This window comes from Littorina saxatilis, linkage group LG1, assembly GCF_037325665.1.
Source record: "Littorina saxatilis isolate snail1 linkage group LG1, US_GU_Lsax_2.0, whole genome shotgun sequence".
Lineage (NCBI taxonomy): Eukaryota > Metazoa > Mollusca > Gastropoda > Littorinimorpha > Littorinidae > Littorina > Littorina saxatilis.
In genome coordinates this window covers 16,345,072-16,369,384 of record NC_090245.1, presented here as the reverse complement: position 1 = coordinate 16,369,384, position 24,313 = coordinate 16,345,072, and the positions used below count along the sequence as shown (strand labels likewise).

The following is a 24,313-nucleotide window of genomic DNA, read 5'->3' as shown; positions in this document are numbered from 1 at the left end:
AAGGGTGTCATGAATTCCTACACATTGATCTGAAAAATCAAAGTGGACAACCAGTTGATTGTTTGTTTAACATTACATTGGAAATAGTTCCATAAAATATTGAGTATTAAAATGTCGAGTGGACCTACAATAGCTTATCCTGTTGCATGTTCAACTATAGAGTTGAAAGATTTAGCAGACGCTATCGACTTTGAGAGCAATGCTGAAGTTGGTGCAGTGTATGCATTCGAGTTTACAGACACCGGTTATTACAAGAGAAAGGAAATCGACGATGAAAAGAAACCAAGATTCCTCAAACTAGGTCAAATCCGTGATGTTAATGTACCTGATCCAATTGTCGATGACACATTCTACATGTGGAAACATCAGAATAAAAAATGGGTACTTAGTCCTGTTATGAAAAAGATTGACTGGGAAATGAAGTTTGAATTTGTGAGTCCATACACTCTTGTTGGAAAAGACGACACATTCCGTAAGTCAATCAATGCTAAACCACTAATTGTTAGCCTTGTTCCTGCGTTTAACAGCAGGGGAGAAGTTGCAGTTAAACCTTTCCATAAGAACAACTATCTCATTCACAGAAAACAAAGTGTTGAAAAGGACGCTGACACCATTGTCGATTTTATACCCAAGCTTCCAATAGGGCAGAATGCAACTATGATATTTGATATAGTTGTCAGGAAAAGGGAAGAAACCACAAACACTGTTCTAATGAGAGGAATAAATCTCAACTGGAGACCATTAAATGTTGAAGAAGTCAGAGTATTTATTGCTGTTCAAAAGGATTCTAACACAATAAAAAAACAGACGTCAAACCAAAATGTTGTTGTTAACGCAGATATAAATAATTTAACAGAAATAAGAAGTATTAATCTTACTTATCTTGATTTGATTGCTTTCTACTATACAGATAAGGTGTTAAGCAATGAACAGCTTCAAAGCTTAGCAGAAACACTGGCCAGTGAGAATTAAGATAAATATTTTATATTTTGCATTAAAAAGATGACTAGCAGTGTGAAGCTTTATCCTAATATTGATGAAAGTGCAGCAGAAAGTCAACAATTCAGACTGGCACACATTAGTAATATACAAAAACAACTAGAAGATGAATTAGAAAAATATTCTCGCGCTAGACGTAAATACTCAACAACTTACAACAGCCTTTCTAATGCCAGCACTGGTTCTACTATCCTTGCATCAGCTGCAGGTGTAACGGGAACAATTCTGTTAGCTACCGGAGTAGGGACTCCAGTTTCTCTAATCCTAGGTGGTGTCGCAGCAGCAGTTGGTGGTTTATCATTTATAGCATCAGCTATAATGAAAAAAATTGTGAAAAAGCTTGAAAAACACGAATCCATTTCCACTCTTGCATCATCAAAATTGTCTAGCCTAAAACTGTCTATCAGTAAAGCACTTGAAGATTCAAAAGTTTCTGACGAAGAATTCAAACAGATACAAACAGACTTTGATGACTACAAAAGTAAGAAAGCAAGTATTCAAACAAAAACACGAGCTGAATATAACAAGCCACTCGATATAGAAGATCTGAAAAAGCAGTTTTTAAAAAAGGGGATTCAAATAGGACGGGAAGAAAAAGTAAAAATAGAATCACTTGTAAAGAGTTAACTATTCGTTTAGACAGTCACATTGCATGTATCAGATATAATTCTAACAGTGAAAGAACATATGAAGTAAAGTTTGTAAATGAGAGAGCGTATTGAGCTTAAGAATGTTGTATAAGAGAAAGGGAGAATGTACGTTCTGGGTTACTGATTCCGACAGACCCGGCATTGGTTCAAAACAACCTTACTTTACTGTATTTTTTTTGTATGGATTTATGCAGTATTTTTCTGATTTTGTCGCATGTTTCATTTTAGTAAAAGTTTAGTCCAGAAGCCTATTTTGCGTTAATATTTAGGGTCTGTCGGAATCGGTGAGCCAGAACGTACATTCTCCCTTTCTCTGAGAGAGAATGTTTTTGAAATAAACGATTCCTGAACCAAGGGAGGTAAGCAGTCAGAACACAGGACAGCAGTCAAACCAGGGTTATGCTGAGCTAACCTCATCACCAGTTTTAGGCCATCATCACAAACACGAACTACAACACACGAATTTCACCCTCCGATCGCGATATGACTTGGTCCTGAAAGGCTTGAATTTAATTGATTTTGTTTAGTTTTTTCTTTTCCATTTTATTCTCTTTTTGAAGTTTTACATTGTTTTTGTTTGTTTGTAGTTTGTTTCTTTGTTTTTTTCTCCCTTTGTTTCTTTCTCCCTTTGTTTCTTTCTCCCTTTGTTTCTTTCTCCCTTTGTTTCTTTCTCCCTTTGTTTCTTTCTCCCTTTCCTTCAGTTCAACAAAAAATCTCCTTCGTTCTTTCTTTCTGTCTTTCTTTTGTTTCGTTTTGTTTCGTTTTGTTTTGTTTTGCACAGTGTTGTTTGTCTCTCTCTAACTGCTTACTAATGGGTTACACTTCACAAACCAGCCCGGGTGTCACGAACTGAAACTGACCTCTGCTGAACAATCCTTCTCATTGCGGTCAATGCGCACGCGCCAATCTTGGACTTAAAAAATGCGACCCTTTGATCGAACGAACCGTGGGTTAGGGTAAGGGTAAGGGTTAGGGTTAGGTTGTTCACGACCTGATTAATCTCCTCATGTTAGCGCATGCGCATTGACCGCAACTAAGATGAGAAGGATTGTTCAGACAGAGCCGGTTTTCAGTTCGTGACACTGACCGGCACAAGTTAACCGGCTGCTGTTCTGCGTGAGTTACAATGATAAGCCTCAGTGCATCAAAACAACCATGACAGTGTCAACTTTTCGGCACACACTAAACTCATAAGTCGCTGGACTATCATATTCTGACTCGGTAGGTTGAAACGGCTGAGGAGAAAACTATACATGATTCAAAAAGAGACATCCCGCCCATTACAGAGTAATAAACTAAAACAGATAGCTTGTCAGTTTTATAATCTTACCAAACACTGAAAGAAAGATTACTCTTGTCGACTTTCCAGTCAAGTTTTTATTTCAGTTTCACCGTGATCGAGTCATCGTGAACCACAGGCACATGACACTGGTTAGGGCTTAGTGTGTGTGTGTGTGTGTGTGTGTGTGTGTGTGTGTGTGTGTGTGAGTGTGTGTGTGTGTGTGTGTGTGAGTGTGTGTGTGTGTGTGTGTGTGTGTGTGTGAGTGTGTGTGTGTGTGTGTGTGAGTGTGTGAGTGTGTGTGTGTGTGTGTGTGTGAGTGTGTGTGTGTGTGTGTGTGTGTGTGAGTGTGTGTGTGTGTGTGTATGTGTGTGAGTGTGTGTGTGTGTTTGTGTGTGTGTCACTGAGTGTGTGTTTCAGTGTATGTGTGTGTGTGTTTGTGTTTGTGTGTGTGTGTGTGTGTGTGTGTGTGTGTGACGGTGTGTGCACGGTGTGTCCAGTGTACGCGTGTGTGTGTGTGTGTCTGTGTGTGCGCGTGTGCGCGTGTGCGTCAGTGTGTGCCGTGTGTGCTAGGCTACTCCTGTCTAGTCATATTCTGCAGTTAAAGTACTAGGAAAGACGTACAGCACACCGCACTCTCACATCCCAAACCAACCCTGTATCGTGTGCCTGTGCCGTACGACGTAAACTTCCTTGTCCTTGTTGCGACCCATCTCGTCATCGGCGCTTTTCCGGAAATGACCTGCGCTTTGTTGGAATTCCAACTTTGCGCTACGCGATTCTAGAAATGTACCGCGCGCATAGTGAGAATTCTGCTCTTTCTTAGAATGCGATGTAAAATGATACAAGTCATGATGACCTATGATGATCCTTGTGTTTTAAAGTGATCAATGCTTAGTCTTGAAAAAGCAGATGCATTGTATAACGCACCAAACCAACCGAATTACAAAAAGCAAAACCACGCGCTGCAGTTTTGATAACTTCGGCGGGCTGTAACAACACAGTTCAACGACCCATCCCACTCGACCAAAACGCACCAATTTTACGTAATTTGTAACGTTTCAGATCTTACATTTTACAACAACAAAAACACAACAAGAGTGTTTCGATATTACTTTTCACTGGTAAAGTATCGATTGTAATATTTTTTTTACTCAGTCTTAACTGATTACATATTAAACTCACACAGTCTCTCTGGACTGCAGAGACAGCCTCATTACGTCCCTTTACTGAGTAGGCTCTTGTCACTGCATGGTAATCCGCTAGGCTCTTGAAACGTGACTCTGATGTGCAAGTCTGTGCACTATATTGATGCGATTGATTGTTGCAAAATGTTGATTCAAATTAAAGATGATTTCAGCCTGTTGTAACAAACTAACACTCTACTCTGAGAAAAAAAATCATTGTGTTCAAAATAGATCGAGACAGCAGCAACTAGCTAGCTGCATGCGCTGAGTGTCACTGAGAGAATTGTTACACAGTTTACCCCCCCCCCCCCCCCCCCCCCCATTGAAGACTTCCCCTGTATAAGACCTTGCTTTTTCATATACCTTATTCATGACCTGTGAAAAGGGTCTACTTTTTTGTGCCAGTCGAAGGCTTGCCATTTCTAAAACGAGGCAGCTCGTTTCCGGAAACTGCGGCGCTTTGTTGGAAATCAAATGAGGTTTCGGGAAATCCCGATTATTCCAACTCTGCTCCGGATTCTTACTTTGCGCCCAACATCCTTCGCCAAGTAAACTTTCCTTGGAGTTATCTTTTCCTGGGGAATTCCCTGTCGGTTGCGAAGCGAGTGGTTGGTTCCCAGGAAGAATGTTCGGACAAGTTCACCGGAGTTTTCACAATTTACGTCCTGGTTGGGAGAACAAAACAAACTTCAGTCGCATTTGCTTGCAGTTGAACAACAGAAGTGCAGACCATAGTCCAGAACAAGCACCTTCAACCGTGAATGAGTGTGTGAGACGGGCAGTGTCGAAGTTCGAGAGGATAGACTCTACGAAGTTGGAGCCATGTTGTGGTGGACTTTGCTAACTGTGTTGCTGACCGTATCTAGCGGGGTGGTGGCTGTCAAACCAGGTTTCAAAGCCAGGATCACAGAGCACGCTCTCGAATATGGTATGTCTCTACATTTTCTCTGTCTGTCTGTCTGTCTGTGTTTCTCTGACTCTCTCTCGATCTCTACCCCTCCCCCCCCCCCCCCCCTCTCCTCTCTCGATCTCTCTCGTAGATTTAGTCCCTCTTTAGGGCGAGGGCCAGATGCAAAAAAGTATACCTATGCTTATTCTGTTACCCTCGTAAAATGAAGAATTGTCATTGTCATTGTCTCTCTCTTTCTCTCTTTATCTGTGATTGTGTGTGCGTTTAAATATATGTGTGTGTGATGTCAGTTCTCGCGGGAGCAAATGGCAGGTTCACTGATGTAACAGAATTGAAATGTTAAGAAGAACACAACACAGAAGGAAAGAAAGCAATGAGGAGGTATCGAAATAGCTAGAGAGCTTGGGGCGGGGAATGGAATTCAAGCTGGTGCATGACGCATGCTAAATTATTCGGTGTAGTCATTTATGTACACTCTCTGACCAGATTACTCAAGCAATTCGATGAGAAAGGATCGAGAGAGAGGGTATATAGTTTCTCTCTTTCTCCCAGCGTCATATTTTATTCTCCAGACACAACAACACAGGGGAAAAAGAATAAAAACAGTAATTAATCTCCTTCCTGCTTGCTGACATTTTACAAATTAAATTCCTTGTGCCGGCCTTAGGCCAAAAAAAATTGTCTGTTTCTGGTCACCCGACCGACCCTAAATTTCGGCGCCGACCCTAAACTTTTTTTTTTCCAAACTCAAAATTTTTTTATTTTTTATTTTGGTGGTAAAGGACAGGGTGAGAAAATGAACAACAAAAACGTGTGAAAACCAAAGTCCGCTGACGATTTGTAAATGTGTTGAGTGTCTTGTCTCTATGTATAGTGAATCCAGTCTCTTTGCGCGATTTTTAAAGTTAGTTTTATTGGTCTACATTTGGGGTAAAAAAAATAAAATAAAAAAAAATCCCTACCTACCGACCCCATTTTTTTTAGCCATGTTACCAGAAACAGACAATTTTTTTTTGGCCTTATATATGCTTGTTGTAGCTCTAGAAACATAGATTGTTATGCATCTATCATGATTTATATTGTACAGCCAACCATCAAGCCATCGATGCACTGGCTGCCATGGTCCCTAAAGCCTCCATCCCGGACCAGTCTGGAAGCTCCGGAGATGTGGATTATACGCTGTCAAAGTGAGTACCTTCAACCGAGATCGAAACATTGGTGTGATATATATATTTTCATGAACTTCACCTAGCCAGTAGTAGCATATATGTATACTTGTACATATATAATATTTTTTTCATAGGACTTATACTGAATAGCACATTTATAATTGTAAGTATAATTTCAATACATTTTTTTTAATGTTTACACATATAGATGAATATAAGTAGTACACTTGGTAATTATGATAATACTGTAAACATTAATTAGTCGCAGGAATCTTGGTATTGCTGCAATCATTGCACTCACGTGTTTTTGTGGGCATACATGTACATGTATTTAAAGCACATTAATGTACATGTACCTGCGTATGTGTGGCTGTTTGTGACCACAGCTGTGTCTCAATCTATCTGAATGGCAGTTTGTCTTGTCTTGTATACACCTATGCGTACAGTTTAGTGTTACACCTGTTTACATATAATATTATATTGTATTTGTGTGCAGCATTCGTATCACAGGCTTCAATAAGCCCAGCAGCAGCATCAAAATTGTCCCCGGCACAGGACTGAAGTGGTCAGCAGCCAACGCTGGGGTCAGCCTCCACGCCGACTGGAGAGTCAAGTACAAGAAGGGATGGTATGTCACATTTTCTGGTAGCATATTAACAAAACCTATGTCCCTGATAAGTCGCTGCTGCCACTGAGGACAATAAATCTGAATGTCATCATGTGTGACAGTTGCATGCGTTTGCTTGCTGAGTCTATAATCAAAGCCTTAAAAGTGTTATTTAGATCAAAGCAAAATAATTGACCATGGTTCCCTCCGACACCCATTTTTAGACCACCAGAAATGTGAAACAAGTTGCGTGAAGCGATATAAAAACATTTCGTCAAGCTGTCGGCATCAAAGTAACAGATTAACACCAAAAACTGTCATTGTCGAGACTATATTAAGATAGTCTCTACTAACCACATCGAAAAACCGAGACGGGTCAATCACGCTCGTCTCAACGTAGCGCGCGAGTTACTTAAACCTATTTTCTGTAGATCTGAGCACATTTTTATAGCTAACATAACATAATTATGTACATGTATATGTTTTTGAAATCAGAAGAAAGTGAGGAATACGATGCAATCATTTTAAAATCTGTTAGTGAAACTTCGATTTTAATGACAACTTTAATGAGCAAACTAATGAACTAATTTTTAAGCTGCCGAGCTGAAATTCAATCCCATAGTCCGAAGTTCGTCGAAGATTGCATGACCAATATTGCAATCAATTTGCTTAAAAAATGAAGGCGTGACAGTGCGGCCTCAACTTTCACAAAAAGCCGGATATGACGTCATCAAAGACATTTATCGTATAAATGAAAAAAAAACTTCTGGGGATATCATACCCAGAAACTTTCATAAAGATCGGTCCAGTAGTTTGGTCTGAATCGCTCTACACACACACACGCACAGACACACACATGTACACACATACACCACGACCCAACATTTAGTCAAAACTTGACTAAATGTAAAAATCAGGCCTAAACAGAAAAGAGGTCTGAAGATGAAGGTACATTTACAGTTGTTAGAAACTGGAAATCTGGTAAAGTTAGGCAATAAAAGAGCGGAGGTGGAGGGGTGTATCATAAAAGTAGGATATGCGCCGAAATGGCTGCGATCTGCTGGCCGATGTGAATGCGTGATGCATTGTGTGAAAAAAATTCCATCTCACACGGCATAAATAAATCCCTGCGCCTTGAATATGTGCTCGATATAAATTGCATAAAATATTAAAAAAATATTAAAATAAAATCCCTGCGCTTAGAACTGTACCCACGGAATACGCGCGATATAAGCATCATATTGATTGATTGATAAAGTTGGGTGTAGATTTTTGGTGCATGAGGGTGTAGGGTCAAACTAAAGGAGATTTAATCCATTTTTATAACCAACAGAATTTTTTCTGCACAGGTTTAAAGTGTCAACCTCTGGCAGTGTGGATGTTTCAGCTAACGGAATCGGTTTCAGCGTTACAATGGCCTTAGGTGAGTTCAAGTGAGAACTTATCGGTAATTATAAACCCAAATTGATTTTTTATCTCAACATTTTAGATTATAGTTTGGATGATGCTTTGAAATGGATTTTGGTGACAGCCACTTTGCTGTGTATTTCAAATGATTAAATTTAATACACTTGAAAAGTACAGGGATACATTAGATATGGTGCGCTTCTTGTTATAGGCCTGCTATTAATTGAATAAAGTCGACTTCACGAAGGACTTGATCATTAAGCTCACTGCACCAAACTTTGGCACTGGCTTTTCTGCAAAAAGACTTCACAAAGTCAACTTTGGTCTCAAATAAGGAAGGTTTTCAGGGATACCTCAGAAGAAATTATTTGGTCGGCTCACAAATAGACAGTAAATCTAATCCAAGTTTTTTGTCAAGTTTTCATATTAATAATACAGAGGATGACTTATTAGAATTACAATGGTAAAGACATTTAATTATTGTGAAATTTCAAGTTCTTCTTCTTCTTCTTCTTCTTTGATCATGGGCTAGAACTCCCACATACATTCATGGTTTTGCACAAGTGCATCATTTTTTACGTGTATGACCGTTTTTACCCCGCCATTTAGGCAGCCATATGCCGCTTTTGGGGGAGATAATTTCAAGTTATTTTTAATCACATTTTTATCCTAATTACAGGTGATGACTCATCAGGTAGGCCTGCCATCAGTTCTGCGGGCTGTAGCTGTAGTGTTGGTGGCGTTGACATTCACATCCACGGCGACATCGCCTTCATCGTCAACCTATTCAAACACGAGATAGAGAAGAGGGTGCGAAGCATGATTCCTGGAAAGCTGTGTGACGTCGTCAATCAACAGATCAACGCCAACGCCGAGAACCAGCTCAAGAAACTCAAAGGTTATTCTCCTAGATATAAGTCCTGTAAGAAAAGGAAAAAAAACACAATACAAAAAAAACACTTTACATACCTGCAAAATACCATCTTTTTTGGCCTACAAGGTGGGTCTATTTTACTATAGTGCTACTCATGCACCTAATTCCTTGCTTGTGCTTTTTCTGTTACTACAGTGGAACCCCCCTTTTAAGACCCCCTAATTTAAGACTTCAAACTTTCTGTTCATAGCCTCTGTAAATTGACCCCCATTTTAAGACTCCCTCCTTTGGAGGACTTTTAAGGGCGGTTCCACTGTATCGCATTTGAACATGCCAAAAAGAGAATGCTCAGCGCCATTCAATGTTGAAACTGAATCCATTGGTCAAAAGTTGTGATTGCATATATATAGTCGAGGCAATAGCATGTTGCTCTGCTTGTGACCAGTGCAGCAGGTCCATGCAATCAACCTTCAGCTGTGAGAACATCAAGGACTAGTGACCTACTGACAGTACTCAAAATTTTCATCAGTCAGTACTGATTCCCGCTTGATATACAAAACCTGTTATAAAGATAATCTGGAGAAATCTAACAAAAAATCATGCAGATGAGAAATTCCGTCAAAACACATGAAAATTAATGAATATACCTCCATGTGTTGTTCCTATAAGCTAACAGGACAATAGGTCTGTTTGACCAGGATTGAAAATATGTCCAATGTCCTGGCTACAAAAACATTGTCCAGTTGGAAGACCTACATGTCAAACCTATTGGACAGTCGACTAGTCAGGGGTCAGAACAATGTGTCGAATAAAAAAAGTTTGCGTCAATGACCAAAAACTGAAGCCTGAGATTCAATCAATCAATCAATCAATGAGGCTTATATCGCGCATATTCCGTGGGTACAGTTCTAGGCGCTCAGCAGTGATGCCGTGTGAGATGAAATTTTATACGGCCAGTAATTGCAGCCATTTCGGCGCATATTTACCTTTCACGGCCTATTATTCCAAGTCACACGGGTATAGGTAGACAATTATTAACTGTGCCAAAGCAATTTTGCCAGGAAAGACCCTTTTGTCAATCGTGGGATCTTTAACGTGCACACCCAATGCAGTGTACACGGGGGGGGGGGGGGGGGGGGGGGGGGGGGAGTTCGGACACCGAAGAGAGTCTGCACACAAAGTTGACTCTGAAATAAATTTCCGCCGAACCTGGGATCGAACTCACGATGACAGCGGCCAACTGAATACACTGGTTCAAATGAATCAAACAATATGTCCTTATTTGTTTCTCTCTGATTGTTCCACAGTGATGACTCCACTCGCAAACAAGAAGTTCATGCTGGACTATCGCCTTGTGTCTGCCCCAGCGTTCCAGTCAGCCTACATGGAGACTTTTCACAAGGTCAGTGCATTGTAGTCTTCTTCTTCTGCGTTCGTGGGCTGAAACTCCCACGTACACACGTGTTTTTTGCACGAGTGGAATTTTACGTGTATGACCGTTTTTTACCCCGCCATTTAGGCAGCCATACGCCGTTTTCGGAGGAAGCATGCTGGGTATTTTCGTGTTTCTATAACCCACCCAACTCTGACATGGATTACAGGATCTTTTTCGTGCGCACTTGGTCTTGTGCTTGCGTGTACACACGGGGGTGTTCGGACACCAAGGAGAGTCTGCACACAAAGTTGACTCTGAGAAATAAATCTCTCGCCGAAGGTGGGGACGAACTCACGCTGACAGCGGCCAACTGGATACAAATCCAGCGCGCTACCGACTGAGCTACATCCCCACCAGTGCATTGTAGTGACTCTTTTTATTTTCCATTCTGAAGTGGCCATGCAGTTTCCATCTGTTTCAATAGATTCTGAGATGTTCGAAAACAAGTCTGTCAGGGGGTTTATGGCCAGTGGAACTGTTGCATACTTATAAACAATGAGGCGAAACAATGCAACTGAGCCAGTTGAGCCAGGTGATGGATCTGACGCCACAATGAAATATCAGCTCTCATATAGAAATGCATTATTCAGTGTCTGCTTGTTATGACATTCCGCATATAATTCAGTTGGCAATAAAGCACACATGGCCAGGTGAGAACTGCATGGGGTCATGCAAAGGCAAGGCACGGCAAACGGTTTTTTCATAAAACCCTATGGGGGTACATGTACAAGAAAAATAGAAAAAAAGTTTTTAAAAAAAGGGAAGAAACCCAAACTGGTTTGACCCATACAAATAAACTTAATCCGGCAAAATGAATAAGGATTTTATAACTAAAAAAAACTTAAATTAACAGGTTCTGACTTATGCACATTCAACTTATGGCGGCCGGGAAGTGTGAGTTTCTATGTGCATTACATTTCAAAAGAAAGAGAGGTAGAGACGGGCGCAGTGGCGTGGTGGTAAGACGTCGGCCTCCTAATCGGGAGGTCGTGAGTTCGAATCCCGGTCGCTGCCACCTGGTGGGTTAAGAGTGGAGATTTTTCCGATCTCCCAGGTCAACCTATGTGCAGACCTGCTGGTGCCTTAACCCCCTTCGTGTGTACACGCAAGCACAAGACCAAGTGCGCACGGAAAAGATCCTGTAATCCATGTCAGAGTTCGGTGGGTTATAGAAACACGAAAATACCTAGCATGCCTCCCCCGAAATCAGCGTATGCTGCCCGAGTGGCGGGGTAAAAACGGTCATACACGTAAAAAATCCACTCGTGCTAAAAAACATGAGTGAACGTGGGAGTCTAAGCCCATGAACGAAGAAGAAGAAAGAAAAAAAGAAAGGGAGGTCAAAGCAAGGGGACGTCCACATCAGAGCTTAATTATTATGTATGTCTGTGACGCCTTGATCTCTTGTCTCAACTGATCATTTGTATTGTTTTGCCTCATTGTATTACAGGGTGCAACTCTCATACATATATTGCAGCCATGAAAACTCTGACAGAGTTTATATATATATTTCCAGAAAGTGTTGATTTATGCCAGATGACAGTGATCGCGATCAGCTTTTTTCACATGGTCATATTGCAAAGGGTCTCATCTGTACTGCTTTGTCTTCAGTTAGAGGTATAGGGAGGTGAATTTTCCCCACCCTTTAATTGTAAACAAGGAAAAAACATAACCTGGTTTTTTTGCCAGAAATGACAACAACACAACAACAACAACATCTACAAAATTGTTATATTTCAAATGCGATATTTGGTTCAACAGGGGGAGATAACCTGGACAGCCAACCCTCAGACACCCCCCTTCTCTCCCCCGGCCATACCACCATACGCACCCTCCAGCAACATGCTGTACCTGTGGGTAGAGAAGTACGTGCCGCAGTCCTTCCTATATGCTGCCCAGCAAAATGGCTATCTCCGCTACAACCTCACTACCAAGGACGTAAGTGGTGCATCGGAAAATCAGTGGTTGACTTTTACACAGTTTTGTTCTTGACAACACTGGTTATATGTTTAATGTTGGCTAAATTAAACCAGAAGTACTAGTGCTCAAGATTTATTTCTCATCATTTAAGGAAAGAAATCTGCATACTGCAGGGATGCACGGCAGGTACGTGTTTATAAAGCTTGGACAGTCAGCCAAAACCTGAAACTTCTTTCAAAGACATTAATTTTTTTACTTTTAGGTTGTCATTTTGGCAGATATCTGATGAACTTTTTTCATGGTGGGAGTAAAGGCCGACGTCAAAGACTGCCTAAAACTGTGAATAATTGTCGACACTTTCACGGCCATTTTTACAACCTCACGGAATAAGATAAATCCCAGAAACATCCCTGATACAACATACTTTCATTGTCTATTGATGATGATAACGAAGATGATGATCACTATGAGGACACTCAGTCACATCATGCAGGTGAAAGTGTCATGGGAGCGCTAGCGGACAGACAAATACACCCAGGAAGTACTCATGTTTACTAACATTTAAAGTTACGCAACGGGGGCTCGGTAGCTCAGTTGGTAGAGCACTGGACTTGTGATCGGAAGGTCGCTGGTTCGAATTCGGGCCGGGACGGACACGGGTCAACTTTATGTGCAGACTCAGAGACGGAAGCCCCGTGTCACCACAGTGGCACGTAAAAGACCTTGGTCATTCTGCCATAAGTGCAGGTGGCTGAATACACCTAAACACGCAGACACCTGGGTAGCGCGACCCCGTTGCTGCTAGCTTTCCACTGGGAGGAAGCGACCCGAATTTCCCAGCGATGGGACAATAAATAAATGAAAAATGAAAATGAAAATGAAAAAAAATTTCCTTCTGGTTGGTTGTACGAAAAATGTTTACCACAAAATTCTTTGAATACTGTTTATTTAAAATATTTAACGACTCGACTCTATTCTGTGTTATTCAACATTCTATTCTAAACCTGCACATGCTTTTCCCTTTCTGTTGCCCATCTTATGATTATGTTGCTCACTTACCCGATGATATAATAATTTGAGATATCTTTTGTTTTCAGCTGCCACCTAACAACAGAGGGTTTCTGAACACGACCTGCTCCGGTTGGTCTCAATGTATCGGCCATCTTCTTCCGGCGGTAGGTACATTATGTGTCTGCATTGTGTGGTGTTTAACAGCGATAGCTGTAATGTGATTCACCTGCATATACGTATAGTAACACTTATCGTGTTTTCAATGAAGTGATAGCTATAGTGTCCGATATTTTAACTCGAACAAGTATAATAGTCGCTGGAAAGATATCATCTGTTCTGGTTGAACCGGAACCACATTTAGTTTTGTTGTTGTTAATATATTCGATGTTGTACGATTTCCGTAGAAATAGGGAACGATAGCCAAAATAGTTCTGTCTGAGAATACATGTATCCAATCACAATATTTAAGCGGCTTGTTAATTGGGTGTAGTCTTCTCCACAAAGCTGGCTGTATGAATTCTTTGACACTGAATTTTCAGTGAAAAGACTGCGAAAAGTCGACTTATGGCTCAGTGAAGGATCGCGACTGCAGCCTTTGAGGAAATATTTTGTTTTCATTGTATTTCTGCCTGTGTTCTAGGTTGGCAAGAAATACCCAAACACCACCGTGGAGCTGCAAATGCTTTCTACAAGCCTGCCTGCCGTCAATATGTCGCCGGGGAAACTGGAAGCCAGCTTTGCCGGAGAAATTGCTCTGTACGCTAACACGCCATCCGTGAAAAAACCCTACCTTCTCACTCTCAGTGTGGTCAGTGTTTTGCTTTGTCTTTAATTTGCAGAATTCACTTTTTTTTCACAGCAAAATGAAACATATTTTTTCAGCACTATACTCGTTTATAGCCTCATGCAGAGTTCATCTAAACAGTATTGGCTTCTCTAATTTTTAGTTATTCAACATTGCAATCTATGCTGACCTAACAAGGGAGCCATCTACAGCTAGATGATGCCATTGCATGCTTATGCAGCACAGAACTTTTACAACAATTCACTCATAATTTTTCATCTAAGCACACTTTGTATTCGGAATCTTGGTTCACTGACATTGGGGTACTTTGCAAATTTAAAAAAAAAAAATTCCTGTTATCTTACGTAATGATGTCACTGCTGTGTGTTTCAGTCTGCCATTTTCAACATGAGTGCCGGCATTGTTGACCAGCTTGTGAAGGGAAACATCTCGGGTTCCAGGTAAATATCACTCCTTATTTTAATCATCCTAGTGAACCCTTAAAACAAGAAAAGGCCTTGCTGTGAGCATGCTGTGTGGAAGTCAGAGAGACCGCCTTTTATGATGAAAATTTAGGTTTGCTGTGACCTGCATGGTAGCATGCACCTACCGTAGTTGACGGACAAGCCGCGACTTTAAAAAAAAAAAATCGCATTGCGGCTTATAAAAAGATGCGGCTAAAACGTTACCTAAACTTGAATTGCATTCACCTAATGGAAGTCGCCGCGGATTTTCATTTCGCTCGATAAGCGATTACCGGTACTTTAATTATTAGCTCTCGATCTACTCAAGACTCGGCGCTTTTCTCTTTCTTTCGCGAATCTTCGTTTGTCAACAAGTCGTCGTGACAAGATAGCGTACAGAGAAACACCGGATATATCAGGATCTCGCGCGCGCGAGATTTAGTTTTTTTGTGTCTCACGATAGTTGGAGGAGCAAGAGCCGCCATGTTGTGTTTTCGTCTGCTCGAAATGTGCGCAAAAGTCGTAAATCATCCCAAAAAAAGCTTCTTCCGGGCGGGACTACATGTGTGTGTGTGACTGTTGGTTACAAATTGTGTGTGTGATATTTTTCTTCAAACTTTTTCACTTTTCTTCTTTGTTTCACTTGTTTATTCTCGGAGCCGAATTTGCCAAATACCGTACTTTCGTTTGCCTGGTTGGTTTGATTGATCGACATGATCTGATATTTTTTTCGACGGCGGCTAATATAGTGACGCGGCCTATACGTGGCTCGTCCCAATTTTTTTTCAGTTGAGCCGCCCTGATTTCAATCCTCATCTCTGTCCCTGAATGGATGTGTATATCTGCAAGTGCATGCTTCTTTCCATGTGATTGACAGGCGATCTGTGTCTTTGTTTATTTATGTGACCGCAATATGCTGTCTTAATTCTTCCAAGGTGTCAGTTTGTGCATAGAATGTTATCACACAGCCATTGGTAATGTCTGTCGTAGTTTTAATGTGAGGGCATTGTTTGTATCTTGGCAGCTTCAAAGTGGCCGTGAAGGAATCCGCTGTGGGGCCGCTGAGTGTGAGTATATATAGTACCGTACACTTCATAAATATTAATCGGATAACACAACAGTCATGCTTTTAGTGTAATTTAAGTCACGAGTAAATGAGGTCAGATGCAACTGTGTTTGTCATTTTTCAGTACCAAATTAGGAGTCCCTATAAGCAGGACTTTTTTTATGGACCAGAGGGCCACATTTTTTTTGTCCCGGCCTGAACTGCTTCAGAAATTCACCCAAAAGAATTAAGGCAATGGCAATCAGCATTTTCAATCAGGTTTGATTGGGTCTTTGAGAGCCGAATGTTTACAATCATTGTCCTCAGAAACATGAATATACAAAACTGTTCCACTTATTAACAAACAGCCAGTGCTCCGAGCTTTGACTTTGACAATCCATATTTTCACCTGAAGGTTAAAACCATGAGCAATTTCGATTATTACCTACCAACATTGTTTGTATGTTGTTGTTGTTTTTTGCTACCCAGCTTGTTATATATAAGTCATGAAAATGTTGACGACATCATTAATTTATTATTTTATTATTACATCAGGAATTTTTCATGATTGTCATTCAGTCATTCAACATTTTATGTACATTTCCATTCAAATTAGTTCTCTTAAAAGTGTCAGTGTTCAACAACAAAAATAAGATGAAGAAGAACATCAAGAACATCAAGAACAACAACAATTACACAATATTAATTTCAATGTTCTTTGTGTTTACAGAGCAAAGTGATGAACACCATGGTGGGCCTTGCCATGAAGCTCTTCATCATTCCAGAAATTAACAGTAAGTGACTATGCATCTTTTAATATTTCTGTTCTTGTTGTTGTAGTTTCCATGTTAATTGTGTCGTGGGGGCGGGCCGGACCGTACGTACTACAGATCCCTCTGTCGGTAGCGCGCTGGCAGTTTGTTGCTATCAGGGCGGGGATGTAGCTCAGTCGGTAGCGCGCTGGATTTGTATCCAGTTGGCCGCTGTCAGCGTGAGTTCGTCCCCACGTTCGGCGAGAGATTTATTTCTCAGAGTCAACTTTGTGTGCAGACTCTCCTCGGTGTCCGAACACCCCCGTGTGTACACGCAAGCACAAGACCAAGTGCGCACGAAAAAGATCCTGTAATCCATGTCAGAGTTCAGTGGGTTATAGAAACACGAAAATACCCAGCATGCTTCCTCCGAAAACGGCGTATGGCTGCCTAAATGGCGGGGTTAAAAAACGGTCATACACGTAAAATTCCACTCGTGCAAAAAACACGAGTGTACGTGGGAGTTTCAGCCCACGAACGCAGAAGAAGAAGAAGAAGAAGTTTGTTGCTATCAGCGTTGGATCAAAACCCATTGTAGAGCAGGGATTTTTCTGTACTTCCCACAGTGTTCAGTGCAGACTCTCAGAAGATGGAATTCGTACCACCCTCATGTGTGAATGTATGCACTCAAAACCGCTGGTACATGAACAATCCTGAGTTTCCACTGTATTTTTAGTGCTTACTTCCCTTTGTATATAATGATTTCACATATGACTCGGACTGCAGAAATGTATGCAGCTAAATTAAATTCCGGAGGTCTTAAAGTTTGAAATGTGTTGTTGTTGTATTGATTCTAATAAGACAATGCATGTGTTGTTGTTGTATTGATTCTAATAAGACAATGCATGTTTTGTTGTATTGATTCTAATAAGACAATGTGTTGTTGTTGTATTGATTCTAATAAGACAATGTGTTGTTGTTGTATTGATTCTAATAAGACAATGTGTTGTTGTTGTATTGATTCTAATAAGACAATGTGTTGTTGTTGTATTGATTCTAATAAGACAATGTGTTGTTGTTGTATTGATTCTAATAAGACAATGCATGTGTTGTTGTTGTATTGATTCTAATAAGACAATGCATGTTTTGTTGAAACAGAGCAGGGTGAAAAGGGCTTTCCTCTGCCAGTGACCGGGGATATCAAGTTTCTCAACACACAGCTGCATATTTTGCAGGTTGGTTAGCTTCTGTCTCTGTCTGTTGCATGTCTTCATGTCTGTTTGCCTGTCTGTTTGCCTGTCTGTCTCTGTTTCTGTCTCTCTCTTTTCGGTTTGTATGTTTGTTTGCTTATTATTGGCTCACGTAGCCTATGCGATCGTAACTTTGTCTGTCTGTGCGTGCGTGCGTATGTGCGTGCGTGCATGCGTGCGTGTGTATGTCTGTGGTAGAAACTCTAACATTTGAAGACGTCACATTATGACGTAAGAGGGTTAGACGTCACGCGAAGGAAGTACTGAAAGTCTCGGTCATTATTATTTTGAGCGGGCCGAGACTAGTTGGCAGTCGTGTCCCTGTAAGTAGGCTACATGCAGACAGACAGATCTAGATCTAGTGTCTCGCTTTCTTGCACAGTTTCACCTATGCTCTTTCTGTGTGTGTGTGTGTGTGTGTGTGTGTGTGTGTGTGTGTGTGTGTGTGTGTGTGTGTGTGTGTGTGTGTGTGTGTGTATGTGTGACGGAGTGATTGAGTTTGTGTTACTGTTTGTCGATTTCTTACGTGAGCCTTGATGGCTTCGCCTCTTGTTTTGTTTTGTTTTTGTTTTGTGCTTATTTTGTCATTGTGTTGTTTGTTTACTTGTTTGCTTTTTGTCTGTGTTTTTCCTCCCCTGTGTATCATTTTATTTGAGTTTTGTATTGGATGTAAGGACAGGTTGTAAGAAAAGGCATAGCCTTAAACCTCTAAATCATTTAAAATAAAGTTCAACCATCATCATCTTTTTATCTCTTTTAGTCTCTCTCTCTCTCTCTCTCTCCATCTGTGTGTACATATCAATGTCTCACCATCTCTCTCTAATCGCTGTCTCAACTGATCCCCCCTTCCCAGTGGCTCTCTCTCTCTCTCTCTCTCTCTCTCTCTCTCTCTCACCATTCTCTTAAGGACGCAGACACAGACACAAAGAAGTATACAGAGAGACACAAACACACACACTCTCTCTCTCTCTCTCTCTCTCTCCCCCCACACCCCTCACACACTCTTTTGAGCATTCACTCAACAACAACAACAACAACATACAAATCAAGTCCATTACATGCTGCACATTAATTGTTGTGTCTGTGTTGCCAGGATGCACTGATGATTGGGACTGACCTGCAGTACACAATTAAGTTTTGAGCTTCTCACGTAGAGTCTGTACGTCACCATGCTCATTCTGCCCAGACAACTGAAGAGTACCCACAGAAATAGAAAAGTCTACATGGCTTGGTGTGTGATACCAGGTTTACACGACTTGTTTTGTTTATTTATTGAAATGCGAGCTTAAGTTTGACACGACATCCTTTACGGGATATATATACACACGTGTGAAGAGATGGTTCATTTATAACATGGGTGGTCTCTCTGACATGACGTATGTAGAATAAAACCGTTTTAACCTGCCATGCCTCCTGCAGTGTACCCCACTGTAGCTCTGTGCAAGTAGAATGTGAATGCAGCCTCACTCTCGACCAGACAGAGTGACACATATCCTAGGGTCTAGAGTAGAGTTTTAGACTAGGGTCTAGAGTAGAGTTTTAGACTAGATTAGAGTTTTGTTGGTTCTCTTGTTTTTTTAGATCAGAGTTTAGATTAGGGTTTCTTAGTTTGTTTCGTAGGGTTTATTTGGGTTTTGTAGTACTGTACAAGGTTTTTTTTCTTGTTTTTTGGGTGGTTTTTCTGTTTTGTTATGAGAACTTTTTTTTTTTTTTAAGGAGCTTAGAGTTAGAGAGTAGAATAGATTGAAGAAGTTTTTGTTGAATGTATTGTAAACCCCTGTTTCCCACACATTCCCAACAACATCATATGGAATGAAAGAATCTGTTTGTTTAATTTAACCTGTGTCATCTTGTTTTGGTTGTTTGAATTTTGAGAGAAGGGGGTCACACGGTTACATTGAAACAGATTCACAAGGATATATATACTTTGAACCAGCTAGTGGGTTTTTATATTTTATTGTAGAAAATCTTAAAACAGAAATACTGTAACTCCACAAAGTGCTGTAGTTAAGGCTAGGTGACTGCGATATGATGATCTGTTGCTTGGTATACGTATTTGCATTTGTTATGCAATTTATTTAACTTTACAAGCCTAATTTATTCTGTGATAAATTCATTTGAATGTTTCTGTGTGATAAATTCAAAAAACATTTGTTTGCTTAATTTCCCTCAAGGCAGTTTGAATCTCTGAATGTTTTTGCCTTGATCTGAATAAAACTGCAACATTCCACATTCCACATCGTTGCTATGGTATCAATTTAAGAATTGTCCCGATAAAAAGGCGAAGAAGATTATTTTCTGTACTTCTTGACCCAACAACCTCGATCCATCCCAATCACCCATAGTACAGTGGCAAACTTTAAAAAAAAGTTGTCATGTACTAATAGTTCAATTTCTGATCATGTACACATGTATTTTAATGGATTTAAATTAAATCAATCATTAGTTTGACAAATGTAGACACTGAAGCAGATGTTTTTTATTTTCACAGCAGCATTGACGATTTTTTTTTCCGTTTTATTCTTTCTTCTTCTTCTTCAGCGTTCCAGAATTTTCTGGTTACGTGTGAGCTTGTTTGCCGATTTGGGTTCCCCAAACTATACTCTGAGAGCATAGTCAGCTTCACTCCACTTTCGTTGAGTAGGCATGCTGGGTATTTTCATAACCCACCGAACTCCGACATGGATTACAGGATCTTTTCCGTGCGCACTTGGTCTTGTGCTTGCTTGTACACACGAAGGGGGTTAAGTCACTAGCAGGTCTGCACATAAGTTGACCTGGGAAATCGGAAAAATCTCCACTCTTAACCCACCAGGCGGCAGCGACCGGGATTCGAACTCACGACCTCCCGATTAGATGTCTTACCACCACGCCACTGCGCCCTTTTTATTCAACATATTGCTTAACAAATTGCAATCTTTTTTAATCGGCATCTGTTTCATGGTCAGAAATTGTTTGTCTCCAATTTGAATTAAGACCTTGATTTTTAGAAACATATGGAAAGGTATAATCTGTAGAATGTTTTTCTGTATTATGATTTAGCAACCAGACTGATAACAATTCTTCCTGTTATTATAGATTTTGTTTGTGCGTTTGTCTTTTCGTTTTGATTGTGGAAATGATATGTACCTTTGCTGAGCCCGATTCGGTAGACCAAGGCTGCTTTAATAATTATATCATTTTCATTGTGGATATTCTTATAGTTCCTGTATCATGCTTTTTCTTTGACAAAACCTCCCACTAACGACCGTGAAAATGTCCAGAAAAATCGGTCGTGAAAAGGAGGGGTCTTTATTGAAAGTTTGGGAGGTTTTAAAAACTGTTTTTACAGGGGAGGCAACTATTGGGCAGTTTAGTCTTTCTGATTTTCCGTAGTTATGTCCCTTGGCATTTGGGTTCGTTATTCCATTTTTGCTAGCTCATCATGTTCTTGTTTTCAGAAATAAGGTGTCTGAAGTTTTATCTTTGTTGAATATGAAAATAGGTAAATTAAACAGATCTGTTTCTGGAAAGACAAGATTTTCATATTTTATTTTATACTTCTGTTCTGTGTTACTGATCTTTAATTTCCTTTATTCAATTGTTTTTGCCTTATGTTTGAAGTAGGCAGTCTAGCAACTTTATTGTAATGCAAACTATTGGTGCTTTAGCTGAAAACACTGCCGCTTTTCTTTTTAGCTTCCTGCAGCGTTTCTTTGATCTGAATGCATCACATTTTCATACTTCAAATTTCTATGCAAATAAATATGTGCCTTTTCAGTTTATGTGTCACAATGTGTGTGTGTGTGTGTGTGCATGGGACATGTTCTGTTTTAATTGCAAGTAAGCTTCTGTAATTGCCTAAAACTGACCACGTTCCAACATTTCCCTTTTGGGGGAAACACATAATAATGCACGCACACACACTCTGGCACACAAACACACACCTTCACATCTCGGGTCAGGTCCCTCAGCTCCTGGTAGGCGGGGGACAGAGGCCAGGACGCAGGCTCAGTGAGGAGCCACGCTGTGTCAAGGCGGAAGAGTTTGAAGAGAAGCCATGACCTCTCTGTCACAAAGACGGCGAGGCTTGGGCGGGTACGGGTGTCAGTCAGTAGGCGAATCACTGGCTGGAAGTTTGGCTTTCCCGGGGCAAAGTAGCGTGGTGCAGGCAGTGCCACCAGAGCATCAGCAACTTCCTTCTTCTCCTTGTCTGACACCATGTCATCAAAGAGACACAGGATGACCTGCTCGGGCACGAGATACCACATGTGCCGCCGGACACTATCAAGCCCCTTCCTTGCTGCAGCGGGCTCGACCGAGATGTATGCCAGGAGTGAATAGTAGAATTCCAGGTCGTGGCGAGGGGCGGATGTGGAGAGGCGGGACATGTGGTATCTCGTGCCCGAGCAGGTCATCCTGTGTCTCTTTGATGACATGGTGTCAGACAAGGAGAAGAAGGAAGTTGCTGATGCTCTGGTGGCACTGCCTGCACCACGCTACTTTGCCCCGGGAAAGCCAAACTTCCAGCCAGTGATTCGCCTACTGACTGACACCCGCCCAAGCCTCGCCGTCTTTGTGACAGAGAGGTCATGGCTTCTCTTCAAACTCTTCCGCCTTGACACAGCGTGGCTCCTCACTGAGCCTGCGACCTGGCCTCTGTCCCCCGCCTACCAGGAGCTGAGGGACCTGACCCGAGATGTGAAGGTCGTCAATGACAGCGCAGAGAGGGCGGTCAAGGATGTCCAGGAATATGCCAACATGACACGCGATCCAGGCCATATTGATGATGTCATACTAGTCGGAACCGACCACCGCTGCCGCCTCTCTCACCTCCGCAAGGCAGACTTGAATGACATTGTCTAAATGGAGATAGAATGTAGAATGAACATCGGTTTTGTATTATGACTGTAAAACATCGCGCATTAGCCGACTTTCAAGGAACAATTTGTCCACCGTAAATCCTACTTCGGCTTACTCGAGATAATACAGTAACAAGAATAGTGATTAGCAGATAGATCGTAGAATGAATATCGGTTTTGTATTATAACCAGGACTGTAATAATATGTGATTGTTTGCATTGTAACGTACTTAAATCCTCAATTTCAATAAAATCTGATCACCTTTATGAGTATATTTTGTGCACTAAGTCAAAAAAACGTGATTTTCAGATTTTTTTAAAGAAAAACGTGAAATGGCACCCCTCAAAATAGGTCGCAAAATTCTGAAAGAAAATCAGGGTGATATATACACCAGTACGCACAAAATAAAACCAGGGGAGGGTAACATTTTTAAAAAAAAGAGGTTATTTTAGCACAAAAAAACGTGATTTTTCAGCTTTTTTAAAGAAAATCGAGAAATGGCACCCCTCAAAATAGGTCGAAAAATTCTGAAAGAAAATCAGGGTGATATATACACCAATACGCACAAAATAAAACCAGGGGAGGGTAACATTTCAAAAAAAGCGTTTTTTTGAGCCACCCTATCTCTCAGTATAACGGTTAGGCCTAATTAGAGTGAAATAGCTTTGATAGACATTCAGCAAAAATTAAATACAGAAAAAAATCACAAATGGTCCACATTAGGAGCCTGGGTGCGGTCTTCACGAATCACTGTAAAAAGCTCCCTATACTTCAAAATCAGTAACATGATACTGACAACTTATTGTACAAGTGACTAATTAAAATATGCTTTAGATTTAGCTGTTTCGGGTTGATGAGAGCATTATATGAAGCACACCAGGAAACTAAAGAAGCTTATCAAAAACAGAATGAAAATAAGTGAAATTATCAACTTCCACGAAAAGAAGACTTTTCGTTATTTTTGTTTTTAAATCTCCAGGGCTAGTTATAGGTTATTTCCAGCAAGCTTCTTAATGAATTAATGAAAATAGCCTTTAGCTTTTTACATTTAGTCAAGTTTTGACTAAATGTTTTAACATAGAGGGGGGAATCGAGACGAGGGTCGTGGTGTGTGTGTGTGTGTGTGTGTGTGTAGAGCGATTCAGAGTAAACTACTGGACCGATTTTCATTAAATTTTTCATGAGAGTTCCTGGGTAGGATATCCCCAGAAATGTTTTTCAGTTTTTCGATAAATGTCTTTGATGACGTTATATTCGGCATTTTGTAAAAATTGAGGCGGCACTGTCACACCCTCATTTTTCAATCAAATTGATTGACATTTTGGCCAAGCAATCTTCGACGAAGGCCGGACTTTGGTATTGCATTTGAGCATGTAGGCTTAAAAATGTGACGTTTCATGTTCTGCTTCTGGGCGGCATCTCGTTGTCTCAGGGCTGAGTCATCGCGGAAGCTTTCCGGAATGTGGGGCAACCGAGTTTTCAGGGTTCGGCTGAAGATGAGGGTTGCTGGTGGAACGCCTGTGGTTGAGTGTGGAGTGGTCCGGTAGTCCAGAAGGAACTGATACATGGCTTGTTCATAGCTGTGGTGTAACGCAAGCGCAGCTTTGATGGTTTTCTTGATTGTCCTCATGAACCTCTCAGTCTCGGCGTTTCCCCGTGGCCACAATGGGGTGATCTTCCTGTGTTTGAAACCTGTGTTTGTGGCGTACGCTGCAAATTCGTGACTAT

At 40.9% G+C, this 24,313-nt stretch overlaps 1 protein-coding gene across 1 annotated transcript; it reads left to right on the top strand.

Annotated features, from left to right (window-relative positions):
- Window positions 1-4,702: 4,702 nt before the first annotated feature.
- LOC138963040 (bactericidal permeability-increasing protein-like) lies at window positions 4,703-21,502 on the top strand. Its single transcript, XM_070335032.1, has 14 exons — window positions 4,703-5,043; window positions 6,113-6,212; window positions 6,691-6,822; window positions 8,151-8,224; window positions 8,888-9,106; window positions 10,390-10,484; window positions 12,279-12,455; window positions 13,535-13,612; window positions 14,089-14,256; window positions 14,626-14,693; window positions 15,721-15,763; window positions 16,472-16,535; window positions 17,652-17,728; window positions 18,837-21,502. Exons 1-14 carry the CDS (start codon window positions 4,938-4,940, stop codon window positions 18,882-18,884), a joined length of 1,449 nt encoding a protein of 482 aa, XP_070191133.1. The 5' UTR covers window positions 4,703-4,937; the 3' UTR covers window positions 18,885-21,502.
- Window positions 21,503-24,313: the final 2,811 nt, after the last annotated feature.

What these genes read in the sequence shown, in the direction of transcription:
- LOC138963040 (XM_070335032.1), top strand. Translation starts at nt 4,938, where the DNA reads ATGTTGTGGTGGACTTTGCTAACTGTGTTGCTGACCGTATCTAGCGGG. An exon ending in TCGGCCATCTTCTTCCGGCG is followed by an intron (nt 13,613 to 14,088) that starts GTAGGTACATTA and finishes CCTGTGTTCTAG; the next exon opens with GTTGGCAAGAAATACCCAAA. An exon ending in ACCTTCTCACTCTCAGTGTG is followed by an intron (nt 14,257 to 14,625) that starts GTCAGTGTTTTG and finishes TGTGTGTTTCAG; the next exon opens with TCTGCCATTTTCAACATGAG.